This window comes from Scomber japonicus, chromosome 7, assembly GCF_027409825.1.
Source record: "Scomber japonicus isolate fScoJap1 chromosome 7, fScoJap1.pri, whole genome shotgun sequence".
Lineage (NCBI taxonomy): Eukaryota > Metazoa > Chordata > Actinopteri > Scombriformes > Scombridae > Scomber > Scomber japonicus.
In genome coordinates this window covers 35,272,460-35,289,206 of record NC_070584.1, presented here as the reverse complement: position 1 = coordinate 35,289,206, position 16,747 = coordinate 35,272,460, and the positions used below count along the sequence as shown (strand labels likewise).

The 16,747-nt window shown below is 41.7% G+C and overlaps 1 protein-coding gene across 1 annotated transcript; it reads right to left on the bottom strand.

Moving 5' to 3' along the window:
- Positions 1-5,012: 5,012 nt before the first annotated feature.
- diras1a (DIRAS family, GTP-binding RAS-like 1a) lies at positions 5,013-6,518 on the bottom strand. The gene is made up of 3 exons (XM_053322712.1): positions 6,381-6,518; positions 6,120-6,290; positions 5,013-5,303 (listed from the first exon to the last, which is right to left on the bottom strand). Exons 1-3 carry the CDS (start codon positions 6,516-6,518, stop codon positions 5,013-5,015), a joined length of 600 nt encoding a protein of 199 aa, XP_053178687.1.
- Positions 6,519-16,747: the final 10,229 nt, after the last annotated feature.

The following is a 16,747-nucleotide window of genomic DNA, read 5'->3' as shown; positions in this document are numbered from 1 at the left end:
TGAAGTTGGTATCAGTATCACTTTAAGGGTTCTTGGATTGATACAGGTATTGTCATTTTTTAACGATACCCAGCCCTACTCATGGGTCGTCCATCCATCCTCTAGAGGGAGCTGAAAACACATTTGCACAAACAACCAATGCTGTTGAGGACACACTCAAAATTAAATCCTCTTATTTCACCACAGTTAGTAACAATGAAACCAGAGTAGTAGAACTGCAGTATTTGTATGGTGCAGACTCTTTTAATCTCATAACAATGAAAACTTAGCTACATTAATTACATCATGTTGAAATTTCCCTTCCGGCAGTTCCAGCGCTCCCAAAAGACAAAGTGCGGCCATTTTTAATATTGCTGAAGCCAGAGTGATACAACAGGGAGGCGTAGAGAGCCGGAGTCAAACCACAACTTCCAGGTTCTGTTCCAGGAGTGGACAAAAGAAAGCTCATTAAAAATCTCACTGACATTTGTAAAAATGTTTTGTAACTTCATGTTTAGTGAAGGACAGGCGTTTTCTGAAAAATCATCTACTAACTTTGTTCATTCAGTATTTATGTTTTTAGCAACCTTAGATCATAACTGCACACAGCAACACTGACTGTAGAAGAAAGCACAGGAAGGTTAATGGATGTTAAAGAGATGTAAAAAGATACCGAAACCTTTACTGCAGTGAAAGTACCAATACAACAATGTAAAAATACTCCATTATAAGTAAAAGTAGTGGTTTGGTCCCTCTGACTGATATATTATTATATATGACATCTTTAGATTATTAATAGTGAAGCATCAGTGTTAGAGCAGCATGTTACTGTTGTAGCTGCTGGAGGTGGAGCTAGTTTACACTACTTTATATATAGTTAGCTAGTTTATACTACTTTATATACAGTTAGCTAGTTTATACTACTTTATATACAGTTAGCTAGTTTACACTACTTTATATACAGTTAGCTAGTTTATACTACTTTATATACAGTTAGCTAGTTTACACTACTTTATATACAGTTAGCTAGTTTATACTACTTTATATACAGTTAGCTAGTTTACACTACTTTATATACAGTTAGCTAGTTTATACTACTTTATATACGGTTAGCTAGTTTACACTACTTTATATACAGTTAACTAGTTTATACTACTTTATATACGGTTAGCTAGTTTACACTACTTTATATACAGTTAGCTAGTTTACACTACTTTATATACAGTTAGCTAGTTTATACTACTTTATATACAGTTAGCTAGTTTACACTACTTTATATACAGTTAGCTAGTTTATACTACTTTATATACAGTTAGCTAGTTTACACTACTTTATATACAGTTAGCTAGTTTATACTACTTTATATACAGTTAGCTAGTTTACACTACTTTATATACAGTTAACTAGTTTATACTACTTTATATACGGTTAGCTAGTTTACACTATATATACGGTTAGCTAGTTTATACTACTTTATATACAGTAAGCTAGTTTACACTACTTTATATACAGTTAGCTAGTTTATACTACTTTATATACAGTTAGCTAGTTTACACTACTTTATATACAGTTAGCTAGTTTATACTACTTTATATACGGTTAGCTAGTTTACACTACTTTATATACGGTTAGCTAGTTTACACTACTTTATATATGGTTAGCTAGTTTAGTCCAGTGGTTCACAACCTAGGGGCGGGGCCCCTCCAAAGGGTCAGCAGATAAATGTGAGGGCTGCTGAGATGATTAATGGGAGAGGAAAGAAAAAAAAACAAAGTTCTGATTCACAAATGTGTTTTCAGTTTTTGGACTTTTTCTCTAATCTTTGATTTTTGCTGAAATATTGGATCATTTGAACATTTATTGAAATGAAAGCATGTGAGAAGTTTAGAGGGAAGAATCAGTATTTGGTGGAGCTGTTAATAACTCATAGACATCTGAAATGTGAGCCGACTATACACTGCTGACTGGTTTCATCTTTAACAATGTGTTGTATTTTAAAAGCTTGTTATATTATCCATTGTGTCAAATCTTCATCTTTAGAGTAACTAAAACTGTTAAATAAATGTAGTGGAGTAGAAAGTACAATATTTCCCTCTGAGATGTAGATGTATGTAGCATCACATGGAAATACTACAGTAAAGTACTAGTACCTCAAACTGAGGTACTAGAAAGATGAAGAGGGTTAAGGTCGAAAGTCAGATTGTGTTGAGTTACAGAAGCTGGTGGAACAGAGGCTGGACAGGAAGTGATGTCATGACTCCGGCTCTCTATGGCGACATCTCAGACACAAAACATGTTAGAAAGCTTTTTTACAGTGAAAAGAAACACAAGGAACATTTTTCAAAAGTGCATAAATTGTGATCAGCATGTACTCACTGACGTAACAGAAGTTCATCTGAGTAGTTTTAAACAGGACACAGGATGCATGTGTGCTTATCAGCTTGGTTTGTTGTGTTTGTGCTTCGTAAAGTTTTAAGCTCACTTATGTTTGGATAATATACAAAACTGTCAAGTAAGGTGGTAGGAAAGGCATTTCAAATGTACACTGACTGCTTAAACAATGCACAGGTTCAATAGTCGGACATTTGGGAAATTCTCTCGTCAGTAAAAACATCTACTAATGAATCTTAAATCTGTTCTCCAGAGTCAAAAAGTCGAAAAGTTGGATATCAATTTCATCTCTTTGCAGCCACAATGGGAACGGGTCCAGTTGATGTTTAGCTCAGCCGAGCAGCACCAGAAGAAGATTAACATCTTAACGCAGCTTGGACCAAATCTTTAAGTGGAGCAATGTTAAGTAGAGCTAGGCTAGACGTAGCCTCAGTTTGTGCTTCTCATGTATCAGCTGATCTTCTCTTCCTTCACCTAAGCAAAGATTGATTGAGACTAGGGCTGTCAGCGTTAAATTAGATTAATGCAATCCATAACGTTTTAGTTTTTTTAAATCGCATTTTAATGTTGCAAGCCTTTTTGTCCCTTCTACTCCCCCGTAGACGGCTCCTCTAGCTGTAGCGCTATGCTTTGAAGTGGCCTCCTGCAGTAAACCTACCGCGCTGATGGAAAGTAAGAGAGCTACTGGACTTTTGAACGGCTTGTTTAACTTTAAAACACTTCCAGACGCTTCAGTTGACAAGTCAAAAGTAAAATGCAACCTGTGTCAAACGGAGTTTAACTACTACCGGAGTACGTGGAGTTTGAGTTAGCACCTCCACGCTAAACACCCAGGTGCAGCCAAGCGAGCCTCAGCTCCACCAAAGGACCATTTTGGAGTGTGGGAGTCGCAGCAGAGCCGTGATTGATTCCCAGTTAAGACACTCTGGTAAGAAATGCTTTACATTATGGGCTTAAAACTGCCTTCAAATGGAAAATAACAGTATTTTAAACATGCAATTCAAAACGCCATTAATCGTGATTAAATATGGAAATTCTGCGATTAATCTCGATTAAAAAAATTAATCGTTTGACAGCCCTAATTGAGACATAATTCGGGAAACGAGTTCAAAATCTTTCTCATACAACAGCAGACTGAATGAATTATCTTTTAGAGAAACTGATGTTACCTCAGTGGCACAAACTGAGGCTACAGCTAAACGCAGCATAGACCAGATGCTTTGATGGAGAAATGTTGGCAAAGAGATCAGCTGATATCCAACTCGGGAGAAGACAGAAAACAAGAGGAACATATGTACAGTTCCAGTTTGGGCTGCGTGCTTCCTCTCAGCAGCTGCTCCTTTATGCTAACGGATGTTTTCTCCGGAGGCTCTGACAGATGAAAGAAAAGGCGGCCTGTTTTTGTGGATACCATCAAAGCCTTTTTAAAGTTTCCTGGTGCATTAACGTGAGAGCGTCTGCAGTCCATCAGCTCATCAGATTGTCGACAGGAGAGTGTTCATGTATAGGTGTTACTATGCTGTTAAATAAAGGAATACTTCACTGTTCGTCTGACTAATCTGCATTATCAGTTTCCTTTATGATCAACTCTCCACATATGGGAACTGTGGGTGGACATGAAGTCGAATTTATGGGCTAATTTCCTTTGAAAAATATAATTTAAATAGACATTTAATAGAACAGTTAATGGATGTAATGTATTTTTAATGGGTTATATGCATGAACCATCAGATTAAAATGGGCCAAAAACCATAAAAAATGTAATTTACACCTTGAAATTATAATGTTTTTTGTATTACATATCATAAAGTTATCCATTAATTATTCTCATGCTTGGTGTGAATCCCTTGATTGGACAAATTAAGGTCCTTTTTAAAAGGTGCGTTTCATATTATTTAAGGTTTTTACCTCTTCGAAATAAGTTGTGTACTCCTTACAATCAACTTCATTTAATAATTAAAAGCGAATTAAGGTGCTTTAGGGGATTTGGGTCAAGGGAGTAAATTAATGTAAAGTTGATGCTTTTGTGTCATAGTGCGTCACGTTCCTCAAACAGATCTCTCTGCTGCTGTTGGTTGGTTTTCTTTGGATTTATTGATTGAGTCAAGAAGAAGTACTGCCATGCCACCCGGTGGATCCGTGTAACTCCATGCTGTTACAAGCAGACAAGCAGTAAAGAATAAAATAAAGCTTTGGGTCAGGTTCGGTCAGGTCTTAAAGACACAGATAAAGACTGCTGGGTGGGATGGTTCATATCAGAGCTAACCTTGCCTCTATAAATCTGGATTACATTCAGGTTTTGGCCTAAAATTCACAATGAAATCAGTGAAGCATTTCTTTGTTGTTGGTATGGTTGTTAATGGTGGCAGTGGTCGGGTGTGTAAAACAGTATTTTGGGGCCACAAATACAATCCAGTTCAGGGCCACGAGGAGCCTGAGGCCCTGACATAAATATTCAGTTGTCCTCCTCATTTTGTTCCTCTTGGCTTCAGTGTTCAGACAGACGAAAGAGGAGAGCTACCGAAGAAGAAGAGGAAGCCTCCTTTGTGATGGAAACCTGAGGAAAGACGAGAGGAGGAGCCTGTATGACGTCCCTCCTCCTTCCTCCTCTACAGCGAGTCCTCTGCTGCCGCTTGCTCGCTCTACATGATGCTGCACTTCCCCTTCAGCTTGTCAGCTCGTTTCTGTTTTCCCGAGCGCTTCCCGTCGATGCTCAGGCTCATGTCCCTCTTCTTCTCCAGAGCCAGCAGCTCCTGGAACAGTTCCTTCACATTGGAGTTCATCTTGGCGGACGTCTCCATGAAGGCACATTTCCAGGCACCGGCCTGAGCCTCGCCCTCCTTCGAGTCCACCTCACGCTGGGCTGTCTCGTCACTCTTGTTGCCCACGAGCATGATGGGAATGGACTCCATGTTGCCCTTGATGGCTACAACCTGGGAGACATGAGATCAAGTCGGTAAATTAGGGACGGGTCATTAAAAGCCAGTCACCATTCACAGGGACTAACTTTGACCTCCATGATGTCTTGCTGTAATGAGTCACTGAGCTCTGTAGTCTAGTATTCAGGTTCATTAACAGCTACTTTCTGCCACTAGGAGGAGCTCTAAGCTTCTTGTGTTGAAGTAGAACCTGAAACACAGAGTGACTTTTTCCTGCTGCTCTTGGCTACTTTGACTCAGTAGTAAGTTAGCCTGCTAGCTAGCTGACTGGTAGTAAGTTAGCCTGCTAGCTAGCTGACTCGGTAGTAAGTTAGCCTGCTAGCTAGCTGACTGGAGGGAACATAATGCAGACGAAGACACACTAAAGTCCAGCGTGGTTTAAAAGCTTCCAGAAAGTAAAGGATAATGTTGTCAGGTGTGAAATATGTGGAGCAGAGTTGAGCTACGGTGGCTTCACGTGGACAAAAAGCTGCTGTCTGCTGTGACGGTTACTGAGGGAGACGGACCTGACGCTAATCACCAAACTAGTACGTCAACATCTGGAACAAATGTCTCAGAGAGAAAACGTTACGTCTCTCATTGCTAACATGATGGTAAAGGAAATGCTCAGCGTTGTTTATGACGGGGAGAATCAGGTTTCTATCAAAATGTTTTTTATTGAATATCTGATTCTTTACCATGTTGGAAAAAAGAGTTATCTGTACATAAAATCAATCAATCAATCAGTTAGGAGGAGTCATATATTTGCTCATTAATGTCCTCCACAGTTTCAGAATAAATCAGTTCTTCCTGCTAAACAAAGACTCTGACCTGTTGGTAGATGGGTTTGAGCTCCTCCAGTGATTGGCGGCTGGTAATGGAGTAGACCAAGATGAAGGCGTGACCTTTGGAGATGGACAGACGCTGCATGGCGGGAAACTGATGACTTCCTGTTGTGTCTGTAATCTGCAGTGTGCAGACGCTCTTATCACAGCTGATCACCTGCAGAGACAACAGGTGTTCAACCACATCATCAATATTTAGCCTGTCAGTTATTCTGTCTGTTAAGTGTTCAGGTGTAGCTTCTCTCACCTGTCTGTAGGTATCCTCCACGGTGGGGATGTAGGTGTCTCTGAAGGTGCCTTTAACAAAACGAAGAACCAGCGAGCTCTTCCCCACGCCGCCGGCTCCAAACACCACCACCCGGTAATCGTTACTTTGCTCCGGCATTCTGGGAGTTGGAGTTTAGCTGCTATTCTCAGAAGATCACCTGTACACTGAGGAGGAGACGAGAGGAGGAAACGCTGAATTAAAGATAAAATCAGTAAATGTGGAGTCCAAGAACAAAATATAGTAAATATCTACCGATCCTTTAAAACCAGAGTGAAAGGAGATGAAGTCATTGAGTAGATCTGATCACATGTTCAGGCAGAAGCAAACGATGTGACTGTAATAAGTCTGTCAACAGTAACTGCTGAGTGAAACCACTCAAAGACACTCGGCCTGCTTCAAGATCAATGAGCAGGAAGTGACATTACTGAGTCAGCTCTCCAGTCTGTATCCCAGTCTGTAGTCCAGTCTGTAGATCAGTCTGTAGTTGAGTCAGTAATCCAATCTGTAATTCAGTCTGTGGTCCAGTCTATAATTCAGCCTGTAGTCCAGTCTGTGGTCCAGTCTATAGATCAGTCTGTAGTCCAGCCTGTAGTCCAGTCTGTAGTCCAGTCTATAGATCAGTCTGTAGTCCAGTCAGTAGTCCAGTCTATAGATCAGTCTGTAATCCAGTCTATAGATCAGTCTGTAGTCTAGTCTGTTGTCCAGTCAATAGATCAGTCTGTAGTCCAGTCTATAGTTCAGTCTGTAGTCCAGTCTATAGATAAGTCTGTAGTCCAGTCTATAGATAAGTCTGTAGTCCAGTCTATAGTCCAGTCTATAGATCAGTCTGTAGTCAGTCTGTAGTCAGTCTGTAGTCCAGTCTATAGATCAGTCTGTAGTCAGTCTGTAGTCCAGTCTATTGCCCAGTCTGTAGTCCAGTCTGTAGTCCAGTCAATAGATCAGTCTGTAGTCCAGTCAATAGATCAGTCTGTAGTCCAGTCTATAGATCAGTCTGTAACACATTGTTAAAGATGAAACCAGTGGTTTCCAACCTTTTAGTCTTTTGACGTCTTGCAGTCAGCAGTGTGTAGTCGGCTCACATTTCAGATGTCTGAGTTGTTAACAGCTCCACCAAATACTGATTCTTCCCTCTAAACTTCTCACATGCTTTCATTTCATTCTGTTTTTTAGGTCAGCTAACAGTTCAGATGAGTGTCATGGCTCCATGTAGCAGCTTGGTTCATTGATTATCTGGCAGATGTGATTCAGGTTCTATTAATGAAACGTTCCTCCCAGTATAAATCACTGGGTGAGATTACTTTCCATCACAAACTGCTTCATGCTTCTGTATAATGTTCCAGTTTATTGCGATTAATCGCGATTAGATTAATGCAATCCATAACCCGTTAATTTTTTTTAATCACATTTTAATGTTGCAAGCCTTTTTGTCTCTTCTACTCCCCCGTAGACGGCTCCTCTAGCTGTAGCGCTATGCTTTGAAGTGGCCTCCTGCAGTAAACCTACCGCGCTGATGGAAAGTAAGAGAGCTACTGGACTTTTGAACGGCTTGTTTAACTTTAAAACACTTCCAGACGCTTCAGTTGACAAGTCAAAAGTAAAATGCAACCTGTGTCAAACGGAGTTTAACTACCACCGGAGTACGTGGAGTTTGAGTTAGCACCTCCACGCTAAACACCCAGGTGCAGCCAAGCCAGCCTCAGCTCCACCAAAGGACCATTTTGGAGTGTGGGAGTCGCAGCAGAGCCGTGATTGATTCCCAGTTAAGACACTCTGGTAAGAAATGCTTTACATTATGGGCTTAAAACTGCCTTCAAATGGAAAATAACAGGATTTTAAACATGCAATTCAAAAAGTGATTAATCGTGATTAACTATGGAAAGTCTGCGATTAATCTCAATTTTAAAAAATTAATCATTTGACAGCCCTACTGTAAATATAATCAGAAATGTTTCCTGCTGTGACATTTAGATGTAAAACACGTGAACGCTGCAGCCGTCCTCTCTGAACTCTCTGAGCGTGCTCACAGATAACGTGATGAAAGGGAAAGAATCAAAAAAAGATATAACGAAGACCTCGGGGAGTTTTCCTGCACCCCCCCCCCCCTCTCCGAGCCCCCCCGAGGATGACTAACGAGCATTGCTTAGAGCTTTGCATCTCATTAACGAGGAGAGCTGATAAAACCCAGAGAGGCTGAGGAGTTTCACACCAACACTGACGCACGCTGTTATATATTTAGTTTCTCTTCATTTAACCCTCCTGTTGTCCTCAGGTTAAGGAAGGATAGAAGGAAGGAAAAGAGGAAAGAGAAAAAGAGGAACGAGAGAAGGAAGGAAGAAAGGAGTAAGGAGGGAGGGAGGGAGAGCAAGGAAGGAAAGGAGGAAGGAAGGACGGAAGGAAGAAAGGAAGGAAGGAAAGGAGTAAAAACAAAACGAGGAAGGAAATTAAGAGAAAAGGAGGAAGGAGGGAGGGAGGGGAAGGAAGGAAGGAGGGAGGGAGGGAGGAAGGAAGGAAAGGAGTAAGGACAAAAAAGAGGAAGGAATTTAGGAGAGAAGGGAGGAAGGAAGGAAAGGAGGGAGGGAGGGGGAGGAAGGAAGGAAATGAGTAAGGAAGGAAGGACGGAAGGAAGAAAGGAAAGAAGGAAGGAAGGACAGGAGGAAGGAAGGAAAGAAGTAAGGGAGGAGGGAGGGAAGGAAGGAATAGAAAAGGAGTAAGGACAAAAAGAGGAAGGAATTTAGGAGAGGAGGGAGGAAGGAAAGGAGTAAGGAGAGAGAGAGAGGAAGGAAAGAAGGAAGCAAGGAAGAGCAGTCAAAAGAGATGGGGTCAATTTGACCCGGGAGGACGACACAGCTTTAATATTTGAGCCTGAATAACTCGCACAACCGGCTGGGAGTCAGAGCATGAGTTAAAACAGAAAACACTTCGTATATATAGTAAGGAGGGAGGGAGGGGGAGGAAGGAAGGAAGGAAAGGAAGGAGGAAGGAAGGAAGGACAGGAGGAAGGAGGGAGGGAGGAAGGAAAGAAGGAAGCAAGGAAGAACAGCCTGAATAACTCACACACACCAGCTGGGAATCAGAGTTATAAAACAGAAAACACTTTTTGTATATATAAATAAAGTATTCAGGCATCAAGATGATTCATTTCCTGAGCAGAACACCAATGACTCATATTAAGAGATTTATTTATGAATTTATTTTTGGAGGGTTTTTTTACATAGCAGGATGTTTTTTTATATTCTTTTAAAACGTGTCTGGATGGGATTCTTTATTCATCCTCAGCGTTTCATCAAATATCTTTATTGTATTTTCTAAAATCTACATGAACTAATGAATACAATGATCTAGCATGATAGCATATTACTATCCATGAAAAACTGAACTGAGCTTAGATCTTAGGAAGGAATGAAGGGAAGAAGGAAGGAAAAAGGAAGGAAGGAAAGAAGAAGAACTTAGATCTTAGGAAGGAAGGACAGATGGAGGGAAGGAAGGGAGGAAGGAAGAAGGAAGGAAGGACAGATGGAGGGAGGAAGGGAAGGAGGAAGGAAGGAGGGAAGGAAGAAGGAAGAAGAACTTAGATCTTAGGAAGGAAGGACAGATGGAGGGGAGGAAGGAAGGACAGATGGAGGGAAGGAAGGAAGGAAGAAGTAAGGAAGGAAGGGAGAAGGAAGGAACAAGAAAAGAAGGAAGGAAGGAAGGAAGGTAGGTAGGAAGGAAGGAGGAAGGAAGGACAGATGACTAGTTTTAGCTTGGTTTTATTTTGAAGGAATTGACCAGTTTTAGTTTTTCAGGTATTCAGAGAAAGTCTTGACTTGTAGAAGCTGAAAAGGATGAAAGAAGTCAGGACAGGAAGTACTGAATTTATCTGCAGTTCAGTTTAGTTTTAGTTAGTTTTACTTTGTTCATTGTAGTTTTTATTTTAATTTAAGTTAACTAAATTATATTTTTAGTGACCTATAATAACCCTGCTGGGTAGAAACATGAAGCTGCTGCTGACAGAGCGGAGCTGCGTCTCCCTGCTGACGACACCGCTTCTTATCTCATCCACTCATTTAGAGCAGTGACTAATCAGCTGCTCCTTAATCAATCTGTCCAACACACACACATGCACACGCACACACACACACACACACACACACACACACACACACACACACACACACACACACACACACACACACACACACACACCTGCCTCCTGATAGCATCCTTTGTGTTTCTTGATGTAACCATGGAAGCATCTGAATGTTCTTCGTGTGTGTGTGTGTGTGTGTGTGTGTGTGTCTGTGTGTGTGTGTGTGTGCGCGTGTGTGTGTGTGTGTGTGTGTGTGTGTGTGGTCCGGTTGCCGTGACGACAGGCCCCCGGAGGAGCGCCGGTGTGACAGAGACAGACAGCAGAGATTTATATACGCGCTCGGAGGGGAGTGCAAACATGTCATCATCAGCAGGGCCGTCGTCATGGTTACCTTCCTGCCCACATCATCTGAAGTCACTTCCTGTGCGGAGGCAGGCGGCGGGGAAAACACACACACACACACACACACACACACACACACACACACACACACACACACACACACACACACACACACACACCACAAGCACGGAAGGAAAAAAAAGGTAATTGAACCCAAACTGAGAAGATTATAATCATCATCACTGTTCCTGTTAATCTGCCATCATGTCCAAATTCAGTTTACTGTCATCATGTCAACCCTCCTGCTGTCCTTCAGTCAAGGAAGGAAGGGAGGAAGGAAGGAAGGAAGGAAGGAAGGAGGGAGGGAGAGAGGAAAAGAGGAAGGAAGGACAGAGGGAAAGGGGGAAGGAAGGAGGGAGGGAGGAAGGGTGGACAGAAGGAAGAAAGGGGGATGGAGGAAGGAAAGAAGGACGAAAGGAAAGAAGGAAGGAAAGAACACACAGGGTCAATTTGACCCGGGAGGACGACAGGAGGGTTAACATGTGAAGAGCTGAATAATCGTTCATCTGTTGAAGCATCAGGAGACGCTGCGTTAACGTGTTAATTTGTTTTAATGGCATTTTAATGTTGAAGCCTTTTTGTCCCTTCTACCCCCCCGTAGACGGCTCCTCTAGCTGTAGCGCTATGCTTTGAAGTGGCCTCCTGCAGTAAACCTACCGCGCTGATGGAAAGTAAGAGAGCTACTGGACTTCTGAACGGCTTGTTTAACTTTAAAACACTTCCAGACGCTTCAGTTGACAAGTCAAAAGTAAAATGCAACCTGTGTCAAACGGAGTTTAACTACCACCGGAGTACGTGGAGTTTGAGTTAGCACCTCCACGCTAAACACCCAGGTGCAGCCAAGCCAGCCTCAGCTCCACCAAAGGACCATTTTGGAGTGTGGGAGTCGCAGCAGAGCCGTGATTGATTCCCAGTTAAGACACTCTGGTAAGAAATGCTTTACATTATGGGCTTAAAACTGCCTTCAAATGGAAAATAACAGGATTTTAAACATGCTATTCAAAAACGCCATTAATCGTGATTAACTATGGAATCGTTTGACAGCCCTAATAATAACTAAAGTAACATAAGATGAGCATCGAGTGGAGAAAAAGTGTTGTTTCACCTGCTGCTGAACTGACAGTCGCTGCTGGAGTCATGTGACCGAACCACACACACCTGCTCCAGCTGATCAATAACTAAACTATTAAACATCACATTCATTCTAATAGATAATAAACACACACTCACAGGCTACATGAGCTCTGTGTGTGTGTGTGTGTGTTTGTTCGTGTGAGGAAAGAAGGAAGGGAGGACCCTTCCTTCTTTCCTTCCTCATCCCCCTTTCTTCCTTCCTTCCTTCCTTCCTTCCTCCCTCCTTCCTTCTTTTACTTCCTTCTTCCTCCCTTCCATCCTTCCTTTATTCCTCCTTCCTTCCTTCCCTCCTCCCTCACTTCCTCCCTTCCTTCCTTCCTCCATCCCTCCTTTTCTTCCTCCCTCCTTCCCTCCCTTCCATCCTTCCTTCCTTCCTTCCTTCCTTCCTTTCCCTCCTCCTCCTCTCCCTCCCTTCCTTCCTTGACTCGAACACAACAGAAGGGTTAATGCTTCTCTTCACCAGTAAACATAATAAATGTTCCTTTCTTTATTATAAAGCTTTTATACTGACTGTTTTTTGTATTTTCCTTTTATATTATAGCTTTTTCTTATTTCTTATTGTAGATAAATATAAATTAATATTACTATAATATTATGACTTTATGTATTTTACTCTCATTTCTAAAAATCTTTATAATAATCTTCCCGTATTCTGAGATGATGATGAAATCTGACGGCAGTAACAGACTGTCGTGCTCTTTGGCGTCACGACACTCAACATCCTAATACACAACACACACACACACACACACACACACACACACACACACACACACACACACACTCAGCTGACCTGCTGCTTTGTTCTTCTTTCAATCAGCTGCAGACTCATTACCTCCTCACATCATGTTAATCTGTCTGACTCCGCTTCATAGTAAGGATGGGGCGAGCACGCGCACAGACGGGCACGCGCTATCAGAAGCATAAATAAAAGAATGCACACACGCACACACACACACACACACACACATACACACACACACTGATGGAAATAGCCCGAGCCGTTCCCACAGATCGGACCGCCGGTGGAGGGGCAGAGGCCGGACAGCTGCCTCTCTGCTCCCCGCTGATGGAGCCTGAATGTCGGCGTGTGTGTCGGTGATGTGCCGGTGTGGACTCACCGTGTCTCCGCGGATCCTCTCAGTCTCAGTGTGCCGGGTTTGTCTACTCCGGAGCGGCTGTGAACATCCTGAACCCTCCGCTCTCTGACTCACAGCATCACCATCATCATCACCATCATCATCATCATCATCATCAGACCTACAGCTGATCAGCACGCATCAGCCCTCCTCTTCCTCCTCCTCTTCCTCCTCCTCTCTCCATCACCATCACCTCCTTACTCTGCTCCGAACAAGACTTCCGCTCTGTTTTTGTGTGTGTTTATTTTCAGAATAAAAGCCTGTAAAGCAGCGATTCCTAGATTATTACTATCTGAACTATTATTGATATATTAATGTATCTTACTGTTTATTGACTGGTGTTGGTCTATATAATGATCTATGAATATATGACATCTGTGTAAGTTGATGTGTTTCTCTTCTCTAATTCAGCATCTTGGTTTCATATATAAAAAGTGAAGTAAAACTGCATGTGACTAAAAATAATATATAGCAGTGGAGAGTTTCCTGTTCACACCTACATACGCAGAAAGGAAATAAGTGAAGTTTCACTGCTGTTAACAAAGAATGGTGCAAACACCTCTACTGCTCTGTGAGTCTTTATTATAATATTTTATAAATTACAGTAATTAGTCTCACAGCATGTCAGCAGAGTTATATATACATGCTGATATATGGTTTTAAATTCATTTAAACATCTTCTCTATTTAAAATAATAAGTTATTAATTAGCATGACGCAGCAGACAGGAAGAGACAGTCACAGTTTGTACTAAAACCTTCAGATTATAGAGATGATCTGCTCCTGTTGGTTTAAGGAGGATTATTGCAGATGTTTAAATGCTGATTTTTCCCTCCGAGCAGAGCATCAGCTGTCAGTCAACTAGAAACCATCTTTAATATTTAACATGCAACAAGAAACATTTGTTTAATGACATTAATATGAACATTTTGTAGATGAAGCTGAACTCAAACTGAACTATTATTGATATTAATTTATCTTACTGTTTATTGACTATATTATTTAATGATCTATGAATATATGACATCTGTGTAAGTATAGTGATGATGTGTTTCTCTTTAGTTGTGAGCTCTCTGCTGTTCTGCACAACAAACCAAGGTTAGTAAACTTCACGTGTGATGATCTCAAGCTGATGAATAACAGTTATTAGTCCTCCTTCCTGTGGAAACAGCTGGGTAATGTCTTTTATGTGTAGAAAGATCTGGAAGTAAAAGGTGTCAATGATCCGCATCCATTAATGTTCTCACTGATCAGTGGTTGTTGAGTAAAGGTTATAAATACTAATTTCTTCAATATCTGGAAAACTGTGTTAATTTTTTATCTCCATCTTAAAGTCTTCATGGAGGATTTTAATCTTTATTCATTAACATTAAACAACTATCTGACACATAAAGTAGTCAAATGTAAATTTGGTGACACCTTCTGGCTGCAGCACTGACAAACATTAACTCTATAACTGTGATTGGGCCGATGCAAGAACATGTTCATATTTTTTTTGTGAGGTGGACCTTTACAATGGATTCCCCAAACATTTATATCACAGGAAAATTAATGATTTGACATAAATTAGATGCCAAAAAACCAAATCATGACTTCAATCATCAATATTTCAATTAAATGATTAAAAGTAATTAATAAATAGTCAGTTTGCATTGTTGAGAAGTAGCTGTGGACAAGTCACTTTGTAGCTGCTAATTATATTTATATTATAAGTTTGCATTATATACAGTTCTCAATTTAAATGACTGATATATCTGATACCGTTCACAGACTGCCATTAGACAGTAAGACAGCAACAAGTCATGTTTTATTACTTTGTAGAACGGCAGGTTGGTTGGACGTGATGGTACGACAGGTCTGCCCCACTTAGACGTTTTGTAAATAACTCATACATATGAGTTAAGGAGAGTTTCTTGCCTCTGTCCCAATGTTTCTCTGTTACATTAAATCCTCATGTTGTTTCCTCCTCTCAGCCTCTCTGACTGTGAGTCCCAGCAGATCTCAGATGTTTAAAGGAAAGTCTGTCTCTCTGAGCTGCGAGGAGGACGACAGCTCTGCTGGATGGAAGCTGAGGAGGAACACAACCAGAGGAACCAGGACTGAGTGTGAAGACTGGGGAGAATTAACCGATTCCTCCTGTAACATCAGCTTCATCGTCTTCTGGGACAGTGGAGTTTACTGGTGTGAGTCCAGAGAGGGAGCAACCAGTAACAGCATCAACATCACTGTCCCTGGTAAGATCAGACTGTGGAGTTAGTATTGATGAAGCTGAGTGTAAATGATGAAATGCTGTAGTTTGTCTCTGTGTTGAGGTGGACCAGTGATCCTGCAGAGTCCTGTCCTCCCTGTGATGGAGGGAGATGATGTCACTCTGCACTGTGAGACCTCCAACCTCCCAGCTGGTTTCTATAAAGATGGCTCCCTCATCAGGACTGAGTCTGCAGGTCACATGACCATCCACCAGGTTTCCAAGTCTGATGAAGGCCTCTACAAGTGTCACAGCAGCAGTCATGGAGAGTCTCCATCCAGCTGGATCTCTGTCACAGGTGAGGAAGTTACCTTTGATTTCACCACTTATTTCATCCACATGTTTACCTGACCAGGTGAGATTCTCTCTGCATGTAAACCTCCCCCTGACCCAGAGGCCCCGCCCCCTGGCCGTGAAGCCCCCCATCTTGGTTTCACACTGGTCCGCCACCTAGTGGTGTTCTGTCCGTACGTCATCTCCACTCTCCTCATGCTGTCTTTATATCGACACAGACCCACAGGTAACATCATTCACTCACCTTACAGACACTCAGCAACTATCAATCAATCAATCAATCAGGTTCATTCTGCTGTGGATGATTGACAGTTGTCTCTAACAGGTGATTAATCATCTACATTTTCTTTCTGACTTCCTCTGACTGCAGGAAATGACCCACCTGTCTCCATGGCAATGCCCCATCCCACCCAGGCTGAGCAGGGATTGGATGATGACTATGATGACGTCATCACCTCCGTCACCACAGAGCATCACTTCTGATCGTTGAGTCCTTCATGAATGAATGAAAACCATCCGAGGAGCTGAAATGCTTCCCTGAAGAACTCCTCATGTTCTAGTTTGACTTGAAGTTACAGAGAAGACAGGAAATATCTTTTTATTGCTATTAGGGCTGTCAAACGATTCATTTTTTTAATCGAGATTAATCGCAGAGTTTCCATAGTTAATCATGATTAATGGCGTTTTGAATTGCATGTTTTAAAATCCTGTTATTTTCCATTTGAAGGCAGTTTTAAGCCCATAATGTAAAGCATTTCTTACCAGAGTGTCTTAACTGGGAATCAATCACGGCTCTGCTGCGACTCCCACACTCCAAAATGGTCCTTTGGTGGAGCTGAGGCTGGCTTGGCTGCACCTGGGTGTTTAGCGTGGAGGTGCTAACTCAAACTCCACGTACTCCGGTGGTAGTTAAACTCCGTTTGACACAGGTTGCATTTTACTTTTGACTTGTCAACTGAAGCGTCTGGAAGTGTTTTAAAGTTAAACAAGCCGTTCAAAAGTCCAGTAGCTCTCTTACTTTCCATCAGCGCGGTAGGTTTACTGCAGGAGGCCACTTCAAA